Here is a 15,906-nt window from a genome sequence, read left to right on the forward strand (position 1 = left end):
GTTTTACTTAAGATTCACGACAGGTATGTTACTAATCGGTTTAAATTTTTTTTCTGATCTAGCTAAAACATATATACTGTTTCTGTCTGTATCTTATTTAATACCTTTAAATAGTAAATATTCAATCCGACAGATTAATATGCAAATAATTGCGTAGTCACTATTATTATTATATAAATCGAGCCCGTAAATATGTCCAATTATAGCTTTTTAGGTTTAAATACTCAAAGAAATTACGTATGTGGTTGTCATTGCATTTAAAAATGAACAGGCGCTTTCTTATACAGATAACCAATTTATGTAGAGTAGGGACTCGAAGCTATAAGGGTATAGCTTACCTATTTTAACAAAACTTCTTTTTTTGTATCATTTTATACGAATATGAATGAAAATTTCTGTTTCGGTGTTAACACATAACAGGTTACCTAAGACGGTCCCCTTAGACCTAATCTCGAACCTTGCAAATCAAATAGTAATCATACATCGGAATAAAAACCTGTACTAATTATAAAGGCTCATAGCGATTTCACGCTCAGTCTGCTTATCCGACTGCACAGTTTATCAACATTGATAAAGAAACGCAGGTTCTATGTGGGTCGTAACTTAGAACCACACTTGTATTAATACTGTACATGTTGCCGTTCATATTCATATTGGTTATTTTAAAAAATAGCTACCAAGTAATAGTTTCAACTTATTAGTTTTTATACATTTACAACACAAAAATTCTAACATTCTTTCCGCAGTACTGGTTCCTCTTACGACAAAAAAATTATCAAATATAGTATGCATTGTAAGGCGTATGGTCTATGTAGGAAAGGCTAGGAAAAGTTCCTTTCTTGTAACCCTGTGAGTGTTGTAGGGAAAGAGCAATTTGTATAGAGTGGACATTGGGAATATTATAATTTATAATCAGCGGCTTCAGCGGGCGACTGTTATCCTTGAGAGTTGAGGTATTAGGTTCGATCCCAAGCTGTATCAATGCGTGCGCATTTAACAATCGCTTGAACGGTGAAGGAAAACATCGTTACAGGAATAAAAAAAAATATAAATACGGCAAGATTGACAAATGATCATGAAACAGATATAGAAATCTGAAGCCCAACCTAAAAAGGTTGTAGCGCTACTGTTTTTATGGCTTTATAGCATTACCAATAAAAAAATTCTTGATAAAACACAAGATTACATAACCTATGTCCAAGAGATAAGCTAAATTAATTCGTTAAGCACTAGTGGGTAAAGCCTATAAATGTAAGGTTCTACTTAATTGTTATTTTAAAAAATTACATTAAAATTATGTATATGATATAAAATCACTTATTTTTCAAATATATTGATTTTGAAGATTTGCTGTAGCATTATAAAAGTAATAGTAGAAAAGTCCTTTACAATTGTTTCTGAAAACACTTGTGCAAACACTATTGGTTTTTCAAGCTAGTTCGAATTGGGTGCGCGGACGCAGCCAACGCGCGATATTTTTTTTGTGCTTACAAGTCTTTAATTGGAATAATGAATATGTTTATTTGTTATCTTTAAAATTGCGAGTAAGCAGGAAAATCTAGAACAAGAAATAGACGAAAAACTTATTACAACCAATAAATAATAGAAGAAATTTTTAGACTTATGATATCTGCCAGTAAAAAAGGAATAATAAATTCGTATCACTTCTCATATTAGCACATTCTTAATAATTCGTATAAAAAGAGAAATTACCTAAAATAAAATTAATATCTTCACAAATTCGGTAGAACATCAAGGCGGTGGTTCAGGTGAGTCTATATTTTAAGTGTTTTTTTTTTATTTTCCTCGTATAGTTAAAGCAGAATCAAGGACGAAAAGAAAGAAGAAAAGCACTCTGGTCTAAGAAGAACGAGGCAGAAAGAATGATGTTGTGAGGCCGTCGACCCGAGCGGCTGGACAAACTGTGAAATTAACTAGTTTGTTCGCCCCGGCTCGTGTCGTTTTGTCTCATGAATCGACGCCATACTATTTTTTAGACACGTGCACATTATGCTGTACCAAAAATATATATTTGCACGTTAGATTGTAAGAAAGAAGAGTGTCAAACTGCTGCATTCGATACTGCAAGTGATAACAATTGTGCAGAGTTTTTTTTATGGCACCTATGGCTAAATCCTTTGGGATTCTTTTTGTGAACTTTGAGGGTAAAGAAAATACGTTCATTACCATACAGGCATACAAGCTTATCCTAGACAAGAGTCTAGAGAGATTTTCAGAGATTTGAGGCTTTTTTAAAGGCATGCAGGGGTTTTTACAGGTTCCAATTAGGTCCTATTTACACTTACTAAAGATAATGGAGCAGCAATCATGCTAATTCTGTACTTACAGTTTTTTTTTGTACTGTACCCTTTCTATGGTGACAGATATAAAATTATTAGTTATTAGAACTCTTGTCTGTTCGTATCGGGTATAAATTTGCATAAAACGCAATAGTAATAGCTTATTATTACAATAAAAAAAGTCTATATTTATATTTCCCATAATTCGAAAAAATAATTTGATAATCATATAAACCGATGTGAATCTTTTGTATATGTTCAGGAGTTTTTCCACGCAAAAACGTTCTAGGTATCAGATCTTCCTCAGTGTGTGTCCCCTATATACTTACGAAATTCTTCAACCACGTTGAAAGTTAATTAATCATTAGAGTGTTTCTCGAATGAGTCGTAAAGCTACCGTGGCATTGATTGTGTTATCGTATGAAGCCTCGACTGCTTCTAGCGTTGTAAACTAGGACACGTTACAGGCCTAACAACCTGAATTGTTTGAATTAAACGCAACGCTGAAAAACTAATGTATACCTAGTCCAGCCATAAGTTCTGTTACAAATGAAAATGCTTTTTTTAAAATGAAGTAATGTAGTATTATATATGTATGTAAAAAGTGTGTGCGTACAAAGTACACATGTCAGAAGTGAAACTTCATTGGCAAACTAATTTATACTAACTAATTTAAGTCTTGTTCACATTTATACATAGGAGAGGGGAAAAGGAAATTAATACAAATAATAAATTTAATTTTTATATTTATTTCTTTGATAATAAAAACACGTGGCATTTTCATTTACAATTCGTCATTTGAGATTTCAATAAATTATTTTGTATAAGATACTAATATTTCATAAATTCTCTTTACGAAATTTTAATTTCAAAAATAGAATTTCTATAAGGTAATTTCCCCTTCTCACTCTCTCCCTTTTCTTCGACAAAAACGATGCACATCTTCGTAACGTTCAGTAAAAATTTTACCTTCATGCGCCTAAAGAAGTTTTACTTGAAAAAAAAATTCTTTTCGAAATGGCCACTTTTAGGCCAAAAGTGGCCTACTATACAGGCCTTAAATCGGGGTTGGCCACGAATCTATGGATTTATGCACTGTTTCCAAGGGAAATTTCGCTACTGATTGCTCCAAACATTATTTAAGAGACTCAATGTCGCCGTGTCGTGTAGAGCAAGCCATGTCCTCTAAAACTGATGAGGGCCAGTCTTCAGCTCTTATAAAATCCGGAACGTTGGTTTCAAGCCAGGCTTGAGTAGTTCGTGTCTTGGTGCAGAATCCTGCTGTATGTTTTTAAAAAGTGTATTGCTGAGTGGTTTCAATATGATCGAAGACTATATCATGATACATTTTGGCTGAAATTTTTACTCCTTTTTCACAAAAATTTAGTTTTGTGACTCCTTGATAAGACACGCCCCACCAAACCATCACAGACGCAGGATGATGACCACCTTGTATCTATCCGACCACTTGAGCAGCTTCTTTAGAATTGTGAGCGTAGGTACACTTTATCATTTTGCTTAATGTAAGTACCTAGTGTTTTTCAATCATGAAAAATTTTTCATCGGTAAAGAGGATATTTCTGTGCTTTTACCTGCGTATCGCGACAGACAGATCGATCCACTCTCCTTAATTGTAAAGATTTATTTAGATTTTAGGGCATGTTCTCTATATCGAAGATAAGCACCGAGCTTTAGGTCTTGTTTTATAGTACGCGACAGAGTCCTACAGGAATCTTCTCGCGATAAGATATTTTGCTTCCTAATGGGGTATCGACCCCATTAGATTAAAAATTGTAGCTTTTAGCTTTTGTAGTTCTAACAGCACGCGGCCGCCCCGATCTTTTCTGGTCTTCGACAACGAAGTGATGTTGTATCTGTTGATAGTACGATATTATATCGTCAAAAATATCCTATATCGTCGATATACGAACATACGGCTGATAGCAAGCTTTTGAAGTGTCTGGATTCTGGAATATGACCGAGGGCTCCACTTTGTGCAAGGGGATCACTGCAATCCTATTTTCTTTAACACCCAATTCCATATTGTAATTTGATAATGAACACGAAAAATATGTGATATGGCGCAAAATAGAAAGATGTTTTTAAATAATATACGTGTTCCAAATTCAAAATAATTAAAAATTGAAAAAAATAAATGTTTTTATGTAACCAGTAACAGTTATAGATAGCCAGACTAGTTATACATAATCGATACCATTAAACCATTGACAATAAACTAAGACATTATAATTAAAGTTTGCACATCAGAATGCCTAAGAACTTTTTCAATCAAGCCCAAATACAATGGATTACAAACAAAATTTAATAAAAATCAAACATAGTATTTTAAAACTATATAAACTAGTTATTAATTTTGTGCTATAATCAAATATACATAACATAAACCTAAATAACGTTTATATAAAGTTAGAAAAACGTATATAGGAAATTGGTATTAATCTAAAATACTCAATAGAATCGCGCTACCAAATTACAAGAATATTTGTAATTTGCATACGTCGTAAGACGCATATAGCAACAAAATGTCGATAGCAATAAAGTATTTATAATAAATGGGGATATAAAATTGAAAATTACAATAGATTTACAACCACGGATTGTGTTTGCGAAGTAAAGAACCGTAGCCAACCGTCTGCAGATAAGGCTTTACAGCCCACCTATAAGTTTTGATTGGCAAATGTTTATTGCGAAACTGTTTCTCAAATCTTTATAGTTCTGATAAGCTAACAATTTTACGCCTTGGACATTTGAATTTATACGAATATTGCAATGGAAACTTAATTGTTTTTGTGCCTTTTTATGTTACCAATTACATAAGTCCAAACTGATTATAGGCAGCTAAGGGTAAGATTCAGTAGTCTTACGCACGTCGAAACCTTTTTGACATTCGAAGTGTCTGTCTTATGTACTCTTCAGGGTTTGAGGGAAAACAAAACATGCTAATAATTATATAAACCTTGACTTCATCTGTCAAACCGATACTGATTTCTATATAACGATAAGGATTTATCGACTTGAAGTGTCGATTTCTTATTAATGTTGAATAGTCATCTCTCTCTCTCTAGTTGGCGGATATTTTTAAAAATATATTCATTAGACTGAAGGCAAACGTGCAGGCGTGTTTCGTATAATTAAGTGCTTACTGCTGCACATGGACACCTGCAAAACCAGAAAGCTTGCAAGTGCGTTGCCGGCCGTTAGGGTAGTGGTAATAATTATGGATTTATTGGCACAATAGTGTTTGAGGGAATACGATGAATTAAGAAAAACGATGAAAATTTTAATTTTAATAATCAATAAATTCTACTATGATATAATATTTCCTAATATAACAATTTCATAGAGTAGCTCTGGGTACGCAGAATTGCACACAATATAAAAAAAAACAATTAAGCTGAATAAAACATATAAAACGGTATTTAAAGTAACTTAAAAAACCTTAATCATTAAATCATTATCATAGATTACAAAAAAAACTTATCAATTCCTGTGTATCCTATTTTTAAGTGTTAGTTTAATCACTGTTTTAACTAAAGTATATGTCGAAATTACGATCGTAATGTTAGCGGGCGGGCTCTCGAGTACTGAGATCCGCGTACCAATTTTTTTGAGAATATTTGTCTGAGAAATTTATATTATTTTATATGATCTCCCACAGCACCAGCCTTATGGTTGGCACAACTTGGTAAAGCGTTAAAAATAATTTTGCTAATGTTAGCAAAATATATACGATTAATTTGTAGAAACAACAATTCCATGCGCTATCCTCTCTTCATTAATGGGCAGCTAGACTTTCAAATGTATAGTCCGTAAGGTTTCTATTTAGATTATTATCCTATTAGATTAGACTTCAAGGGATCAGTACTTTAGTTAAATCAGTGTTAGAAGCCTAATTTATTTTTTAGTTAATTTTAACAAATGTAACTATTTACTTCTAAAGTTAAACAGGAAAATTACGGCTCACATTCCAAAACGTACCCCAACTCGTCAGCATACACCTTGAGAAGTTTTAAAGTTCTTGAAATACTTTTTGTTTTACTTTCTGGTATACGAACCCCTACAACCATTTAACTAAATATTACGATTTACTTTTATTATAATACATTTTTAGATAAGGTCACAATAGTACTGTTCACAAAACTAGCATTCATTTATTTTGTTAAAAACATATAATATGTAACATCAATCATGTTTATGAATAAGACCAAATATTCACATAATGCGACCATTTTCATTTTTTGATATGGAAAACTATTCACTAAATTATCCTACAATTAGTTATTACTTAGGCCTACGAAGATTGGCTCATTTATTTCATTTATTTTGTCATAGAGTACAATTTGGGTAGCATAGTTAAACACATACCCAGACCTAATCTTGCCTCGAATCAAAATAGAGGAAACATTTTGACAGTTTGTACTCTAAAAATACTAAGAAATTTTGTATGAAAACCATATACTCAAAATAGAACATATGAATACAACGTACGAATATATACCATACCATGGTCGTGGAAAAATATCGGAAACTTTGTTTTAAATATTAATAATTTTGGATATTTTCTTCCTAAATTGGTTTTGAAGAAATCTTTGGTGTCAAATCGAAGAATGAACAAATATTGATGTAATTTTATACACACGCCTGTTCGGGGTATACCTGACGGCGAACTTCTACGTGCCTTAATCTCTCTTCAATGTCTTAAATGGGCTAATTCTGTACAGTCTATTGATTATTTATATCGCTCTAAATATCTATAGTCATTTTTGAACATTTTTTTGTGGACGAATATCCCAATTAGAATCTAATGTCTATTTGATACGATAATTTTATTTGGATTTATTATTCTATAATCTAATTAATATACATCTCTGATTTATTTTGAAAAAATATTGACATACAATCCATATCGGCCGCACTACAACCTCAATTTGAGTTACAACTCTTACGTTTCGGCGCACAGTAAAAGTAGAAAAAGGTTTAGGTTCGTTTTCCGGCGAAACAATTATTGTTTCGAAACACGAACAGGAACTCCATAAACTATCCCGGACCAGTGAACCCCAGCAGATTCCAGGCTACATTTAATCAAAGACCACAAAAAAAAATTACCTAGATTTTTTTTTCTACGTTTACTTTGCCCGTTATCACACGTAACATACAATTGACCGAACCTTTAATAGGAAATCCTTATGGCTATTTTTACATACATATAGAAAAAAGGAACCGCTTCTTCTTTAAATTATAAAACTAATCTTTAAGATTCTTTATTTGTTTTGCTAATCATTACTTTTAAGACGCTATAGACAATGTTTCGTCTGATTGTCCGCATCTAATCAAAGTACTCTTACGTCCCTTTCTGTCAACTTGTGTTTACAGTGTGATGAAAAGAGACGGATGATTACTTGTGTTGAAAAGTGCGGAAATAATTTTTAGTCTACGAAAATATATTAAATTTTGTTTAGAAGGGCGAAATACTTTTACATACATACAAATACATTTACGAGGATAGGTGTTTAAAAGTAGTGAAAACTTCACGTCTTACAAATGAATACGATAAAATTACAAAAAATGACCTAAAACAACAAAATATTCGATAAAAAAAATACTTTACAAGTTGACACATGCGTACGATAATTAAGTTTCTTATTGGCTACATATTCTAAACGCTTAATTGATCGAAAATATACTCTATTTCAAGGTATTACGGTTCACGTTGCGATGAGACGGCTGAGCTGGGTCATAAATATTACTTTATCTAAACGATAACGGTTTTCAATTCCACATTTTTAAGTTACACGTTGGGCGTGAAAAATCACTGCAATTGCAAAAAAACATCAGCAGTCGAGTCATTCATTATTTAATTAAGAAAATATTAATCGATTTAAACATTCTTAAAAGAATATTTACTTTTAAAAGTCTAAAAGTTTGGGTAATGATTTTATTAAATCTAATATTAACTAGAATTGTATTAATTTCCTTTTTAAACATAATTTCCTTTGTTGAGAATAATTCTGACACAAAGACACAACTTCTGTTTCTCACTTGCTCCATCGGCTTTTGTATATAAATTTTTGTAATTCATAAAACACATTATTCCCACATTACATTGTCAGAATTAATGTCTCGCAAATGACAAAATTAGCTACAATTTTAAAAAATCTCAAAAGATAGGATTCTACTCTTCGCATAGGACGAAATGGTGATCCGCTCTCCGCTCCGCTGTCCGCTCTAGCGCGGCGGCGCGGGCAGCTCGCATCACCGCGACGGGCAGGAGCTACCCGACTTGTTGCTCAAGCAGGAGAATCCGCTCGTGGCCGATTGGAGGCTCGACATTGAACCTCTGGAATATATCTTTATGTCAACGTGTTATCTAATTGCAGGTGCCCGAGGTGTCGGCTGGCTAGTGGTGTATTCTGCTCGGAACTATTCGGCAGACTAATAATTACATTTTTGTTTATTAATAAAGGAGTAGCTACACGAATGTGAATGGTCCCGGCAATGGACTATGTTCTTATACTAAATTTTTTTAGTATAAGAACATAGATCAAGATCAAGATAAAGAGAGGACATAGGTAATAACACGGAGCCTCAAATATGGGACAGACGTAAAACTAAACTATCTTAAGAAATATGCTAATGAAGGTTCCATAACTTGGTAATTTGATATTAAAAAAAAAGAGAATAAATCATTATTATTAATTACAATTTTTCCGGTTAATAATAACCAAAATTTGATTAGTAGAAAGTAAGGGTACTCACTTGTAGTGATGGCTGGCAAGGATCTCGTGGAAGTACATGAGCTGGGCTGCACGAGAGGAGTCGAGCAGCTCACAGCGCCACTGCAGCAGATAACTGCCGCTTTCGGACATCACGTGGGAGCCCTGATGCCGGCAAATGTTAATGAGGTAAGTGCTTAGAGCCCAAATAGGATTAATATAGATTACCTTTAATAAGCTAATGACAGTACGAAAAATAAATTATATTAATTATTAAAAATATTGTTTTTTATGTCAGTCACGTGACCCAAACGGTAGCGTTCCAGTAAATAATATGTCTCCGTCTGTCTAATTCTATTACTTTCTAGTAATTTAGTTTCAACAGAAATACTGTTTTTCATCTAAATATAATATATATGTGTAAGAATGATAATTAACACGTAAAAATCTTGACGTTTGTTTACAGGCATGTCATACGACGGGCGACGCCATCTTGCCTAGGAAAGCGTCTTGCGTTCTTGAGATTATGAATTTTTACAGCCGTAAGGCTGGCTATTAACAAAAAATATAAAATAACAACTTGTAGGTTCTGTAGGCCAAATAGCACATTGTTCCCATGAAAGTGTAGATTAATTGGATATAAAAGAAATAATGTCAAAAATATTAGAAACAATACAGTTCAACTGCAAATTGCTACAGCAGAATCACTTTCAGAATTTTTCACTCTTAATTTCAAGAATATCTCTTTTCAAAATAGTGCTTAAATTTTTGATTGTACCTGTATGCTTTCCCCGTCGTGGCAAATAAGGGCAGGTTCCACGCGATGGTAATGTTCTCCCTCTCGCCACCCTCGCGCCTCCAACAAAGATTTACCCTCCTCTATGGCCGCCCCTCCCACGCAAACTGCTGTAATATTTATATTTTAATACACCCCAACAAAACGGAAATGCAGATTTAAAGTCTCTATCGTATCTGTGTTCCCCATGTTTCCCAGATGACACTAATGGTTTTTAATTTAAGTGAAACTTTTTTAGGCGCATGAGGGTAATATTAGCGTCATGATGATGTGCAGCGTTTTTGTCGAAGAAAAGATTAAGACCGATTGAGAGAGAGTGAGAAGGGCGAATGACCTTATAGAAATTCTATTGTTAAAATTAAAATTTCGTAAAGAGCATTTATGAAATATTAGTATTTTATATTTATGCAAAATAATTTATTGAATCATCAAACATCTCAAATGACGAATTGTAAAAAATTAAATTTATATTTAAATTCCAACATAAATATTAAATCAAATGTAGCAAAAATCATATTTACCAGCAGCGTGATCGGTCTGGTCAGGCTGCTCCAGCTCGCAGTCAGTCCGAAATACGGTGAAAGATATATCGTGACGGAGCACGTCAAAGTCCCACGTCAGTACACTCTGAGGGTCACGATTCACCACTATCATTTCGTGAACCTGCCAAAGAAATGTTCACTATTATTTTCCGTCTTACAAAATATATTTTGGGACCTGACTCTTTTCTAATATGGTACTTTACACATTACACGTACATTCTTCTATTATGAGCGGTACCCGATAAAAACAATTCTACTATCAACAAAATAGAAGCGGGTCTAGCTAGAATCACTTTAAAGTAATCATTTCACCATTTCCTAAAGAAAAGCGAAAAATAGGAAGGGCCACAATATAATTTATTCTTGACGGGTATTTATTTAAGATAATTTTTTTATTCGTTTTAATTTTGTTCTACAATTTTACCTGTCCTTTGGCCAGGCTGACTGATCTATATATACTATCTTCGGAGAGAGGATCCCCATCTCTTTCAGTGAAGGCGCCGCTCGCGTACAAACTCTTCGGTACCAGCCCGCCCTCGTGGACAAAACTCTAGAACACCAAAATATTTTTGACAACTAAAATATTTGTCGGATGTATTTAAAGCATCTTTTTAGTAATACAAGTTATATTTCGATTACATAAATCATATACGTAAATAGCGATATTGCTTTATGCCTTGAAAGATTGCATAGTATCTACGTTAATATTTTGTGTTATTGTGCGATAATTTTGGCTTTAGTGTCAACAGTTAGAAGCAGCTAAGTGCCTTTTACTTTTTTGTGCTGAAACTTATACTGAGCACTACAATTATTAAAATGACATTAACGATAGTCATATAACATTACGCCGCACATTGGGATAACAACATTAATTAAACATCTATTTATTTTATTAAAATATATGTATGTTATGATAATAAAGAAAAATGTTTCAGTACGTGATATCAATTACTTGGATAAAAATGCTGGAAAATCGTCGAGAAAAGGTAATATAGGAAGTGGAATAGGTCTTTATTACAAAACATATTAAACCAATTTCCATCGCACTCTATGGTTAGATCCCAATGTAACGAAAACGAATACTGACAATTGACAATACATGACGTCACGTTTACGTATAGTGTTGTAGTTCTCACGTGTCGTACGTATTTGTAAAAACGATGAGGCACGAACAACGATGTCTCTACTATGTCCGACTGTTATAAAAAAGGCATTATTTATATCATTAGTAAGTACCACATAAAAATAATATGTAAATAAATATTTTTGTGTCTCCATGTTGAGAAAGAAGGAATAGTTGTGGTTCAAGTAATTTACCTTGCAGGGCCCGCCGAGGAAGTCTGGGATGTATTCTTTGGGTATATAGTCGAGTAACCCTCCAGCTTGTAAATAATCCTTGCCACCGTAGAACAAGAACTTACTGCGGGTGTTTTCATCTAAAAAATAAAAATTTAAAATTTAATTTTTGAGACTTTGTTTATCATTTGCAATGGACGCATCCAAAAAAGGATATGCAATTATTAAACAATCTAAGTCAACTCAATGGCCTTTAAAAACATCTGAATTATAGGTAATATAATATTTGTAACTAGATTAAAATCTAGATTTACCAGTTGTAAAACCACTTTCGCTACACGCATTTTGACATAATTGAGCGCCCAAGGCTAAATAGTGCATAAACCTATGTTTTAGTTTTTATTTAAAATACTTACCGATAAACGTGCTCACAATAGTCCACAATATCGGGAAGACTCTAGGAGCTCTGACGATGAGAACTCTGCCCATGGTCTCGGGGTAGTTGGCTTCCACTATCTGGATAATTCGTAGCAGAGCCCTGACGCCTGGTCTCCATAGATGCCTCATGTTCAAACCGTCAAGGTCTACCAAGAGGCACCAGGAATGGACAGCGTGCTCTGATGATCGAGTTGCTTCTTCTAGTAATTTCAAGCCTTCTTCACATACGTGAAGAGTCTGAAAAGTCGAAGACATTCCATAGACTAAACTCAAAAGACTAGAATTAATGTAACTTTAACAGAATTAAATGTGCTTAATACTAATAGTATTATCCTAAAACGTCGAATTTAAAATATTTTTAGATATTCACGAACAAAATACCAATTTTATGAAACGATAATATGCATCCAAAATGATATAAATTTTAATAATAGATTAGATGATGATCTAGTGACAAGTTTATCTAAAGAATAAAAAGGTCAACATACCAACTTAAGAAGGCCATCCTCTCCAATTGACTTGAGCAGTCCCTTAACATCCATCTGCCCCAGACGAAGCACGTATAGGGGTCGGCCGTCTGTATCATTTCATTCATAGCATTCACATTTTTATCAATAATATATTATTAATGTTATTATGAGACTTTTAAGGTCACCGGATAGAGTGATAAGCGTGAACAGGGAATTATTAGATACAGCATGTTTGCCGCATGTGTAAGGGTGTGATGAGATAACTAAGTAAGAACTAACTTCTTAGATTTTTAATGTGTGAAATAGTAGGAATTAAAGTTAATCTACCGATTTTTTCTGTCTCAAAATACTTGTTTTTTTTATGCATAGAAAAGATCACCTGTCAAGTATATTTTAAAGCCAACAACATTTGATGGTGCTGTGGGCTACACAGAAATCCAGCCTCTCATTTATCCACTTTTTTGTAGAACAGGATACCAACGGGCTGGATGGCTGACCTGATGTTAAGTAATACCGCCATTCATGGACTCTCACAATGCCAGGGGGCTAACGAGTGCGTAGCCGGCCTTTTAAGAATTGGTACGCTCTTTTCTTGGATGACCCTAAGTCGAATTGGTTCGGAAATACTTCTTATTGTTTGAATTTTTTAGCCTGTATGGCTATTACTTGTATGAAACAAACCTTTATCGTGGTGATGCCAGCCCCCAGGGAAATACTGTTTGACGACATCAGGAGTCTCGTACTCCGACAGGATCTTGTCCACTTGGTGTTTCTTCCGCCATAGGAGAGACTGGGAGAGCATCTCTCTCGCCTTTTCGACGTTGAAATCTCTCGCGCGGAGGAAACGAAGAAGTGTCGTATCGCTTGGAACCTGAAATCAAACCAGCACAGTATTAAAAGTCAGAATTTTATTTGGATCTCTTCCCTTAGTTTCTTTTTTAAATTTGAATTGATTTTAATAAATAAATAAATTTATGAAAATCTGTTTTATTTAAATACAAATTTAATTGACAGTAGACTAATTTTGGGTTGAGCCCGTGTCCGATTATCTTGACACCCCTTTTTTATTTCTTGATAATCGACTAGGCGCATTACACAAACAGGCACACGACAATAACGCTAATAACGTAATTGACAAATCTTTAAGAACATATTACCTTGCCTTTCTGCAGATCAGCTATCCACTTTCTTAGCTGCAGAAGCCTGGATTCCTGGATCGGAGTTAGCTCTCCCAGATATCGCTTTATATACTCACTGTCCAGCGAGTATTGGTCTGTAATCATACATTATTACGTGTAAGTATTCATGAATGGCCAATCTAAGAAAGTTATTTATTTATCAAAATAAGCTACCATTACAGATTACTCCAATGCAGTAACTACTAAAAAAAACTCAACATTAAACTGTTACAGATTAAAATATTAACAAAAAAGACTAACTATTTTTAAAGTAGGTATAGGATCTGACATGAAACAGACCTTTCGTCAGTTCACTCAACGGACAATTAAGTCTATGCAGTCCATTAATTATTTTCATACATTGTGTCATGTGTAGTTAGTTTTCGCTGAGGGTACGAATAGTAACCCGACCTAGGTACTGGAACCCTGTACCATTAAAATAATCTACAAAAGTAAGGTACTAACGTATAATACAATAACTAACTAATATTGCTATTTAGGATTCTTACATATTGAAAATCGAAGGACATCGAGAAGTACCCTAGGGAAGGCAAGGTAGTAGAGGAAGATCACAAAAAAAGATGGCAAGATGACATCAGACCAGTGGCAGGAGTGATGTGGAACAGAGTGGCCCAAGAAAGATATGAATGGAAAAGGTTGGAGGAGGCCTTTGCCGACTGGCAAACAGTTCTGCAGAAATCAAGCAAGATCCAAATATTAGAATAGTTTTTTTTTCAACCTTCTATTATCTAGTTTAATATAATGATCTATGTATATGTGTACAGTACCTAAGTCGATCTGTATAAAAGGCTACATTATTATTATTACATATTGAAAATACCCACCAAATCGAAACACGTTTAAACAGAATTTTAAAATAATCAAATTTTTCTTTAGGGGAAAAAGTTTCTCTTGATTATTTTTTTTAAATACACTTCTTTATTATAGTTTATTTTTCACAAACGGATAATTGCATTACTGTCATCAATTATATGGCGACGTGTAAATGGATAAACGAGTTAAAACTATGTAGACCAGTGCAGATAGCCTTCAAAATAAATAAAAAGTGAAAAAAATTACAGTAGGATGAAACCCATTAGAAAGGCAGGGGAATATGATCAAAATGAAAGGAAAAATAAATTACGGTCGATCTGAGGTCGGGAGTTTTAAGGGTAAAAAACGGTTTATCTCGATTTCCGGCAAAACTACAAGTCCTATCGAAGAAAGTTAAATGGCAAAGTTGTAGGTAATAAAAAGATCTAAAACTTTTGTATTTACACATTTTTCACATAACCTCAAAATTGGTGTGAAAAATTCAAAAAACCAAGTTTTTGGTTTTTTATTTTTATCTTTTACAAAAATTTATTTTTTTAAACGAAATTTGGTGAAAACTTACCTTATTATGTCCCAAATATACTGTAATTTATTTGATTAAAAATATTTATTTGTTCGCCTTATTTTGAATTAATATCGAAAAAACACCCTAATTTTCAATCGAAAATTCTGACGTCAAAATTTCAGCTTTTTTCAAAGGGTTGGTGTGCTTTCAGTTCGTTGAAATCTCTACTTTCCTATGGTAAAAAAATATATATATATTACCATAGTAAATCTTCTCAGAAAACGCAAAAAATCGTATGCAGTAACGCCCAGACCTGTCATCCTCTTCCTTACTTCTCTATGAAATACGAAAATTTTAGCCCATCTAAAGGCTAAATTTTTTTTAAAGTCACTCAGGTATATATAAGTTATCTTAAAATAGTAATAAATAGGCATCTGATTATAATTTAAAGAAGATTCATAGAGAAGTAGGGAAGGGTATGACGGGTCTGGGCGTTACTGCATACGATGTTTTGCATTTTCTGAGAAGATTTTCTATGGTAATATATATATATTTTTTTACCATAGGAAAGTAGAGATTTCAACGAACTGAAAGCACACCAACTTTTTGAAAAAAGCTGAAATTTTGACGTCAGAATTTTCGATTGAAAATTAGGGTGTTTTTTCGATATTAATTCAAAATAAGGTGAAAAAATAAATATTTTTAATCAAATAAATTACAGTATATTTGGGACATAATAAGGTAAGTTTTCACCAAATTTCGTTTAAAAAAATAAATTTTTGTAAAAGATAAAAATAAAAAACCAAAAACTTG

At 33.3% G+C, this 15,906-nt stretch overlaps 1 protein-coding gene across 2 annotated transcripts in view; it reads right to left on the bottom strand.

The window, feature by feature from the left end:
- Positions 1-5,593: 5,593 nt before the first annotated feature.
- LOC125048726 (protein real-time) overlaps positions 5,594-15,906 on the bottom strand; it is a 37,841-nt gene continuing 27,528 nt past the window's right edge. The window contains exons 6-15 of one of the 2 annotated variants that reach the window (XM_047647564.1): positions 13,734-13,849; positions 13,258-13,447; positions 12,595-12,683; positions 12,085-12,343; positions 11,690-11,808; positions 10,797-10,922; positions 10,352-10,493; positions 9,813-9,937; positions 9,078-9,199; positions 5,594-8,658 (exon numbers count right to left, since the gene is read on the bottom strand). In XM_047647564.1, coding sequence (XP_047503520.1) covers positions 8,574-8,658; positions 9,078-9,199; positions 9,813-9,937; positions 10,352-10,493; positions 10,797-10,922; positions 11,690-11,808; positions 12,085-12,343; positions 12,595-12,683; positions 13,258-13,447; positions 13,734-13,849 — 1,373 coding nt within the window. In that variant the 3' untranslated portion in view covers positions 5,594-8,573. Of the gene's footprint in view, positions 8,659-9,077; positions 9,200-9,812; positions 9,941-10,351; positions 10,494-10,796; positions 10,923-11,689; positions 11,809-12,084; positions 12,344-12,594; positions 12,684-13,257; positions 13,448-13,733; positions 13,850-15,906 lie in introns of both variants that reach the window. The other variant, XM_047647563.1, reaches the window with a different exon arrangement.

The sequence above is a fragment of the Pieris napi genome, chromosome 4, assembly GCF_905475465.1.
Source record: "Pieris napi chromosome 4, ilPieNapi1.2, whole genome shotgun sequence".
Classification (NCBI taxonomy): domain Eukaryota; kingdom Metazoa; phylum Arthropoda; class Insecta; order Lepidoptera; family Pieridae; genus Pieris; species Pieris napi.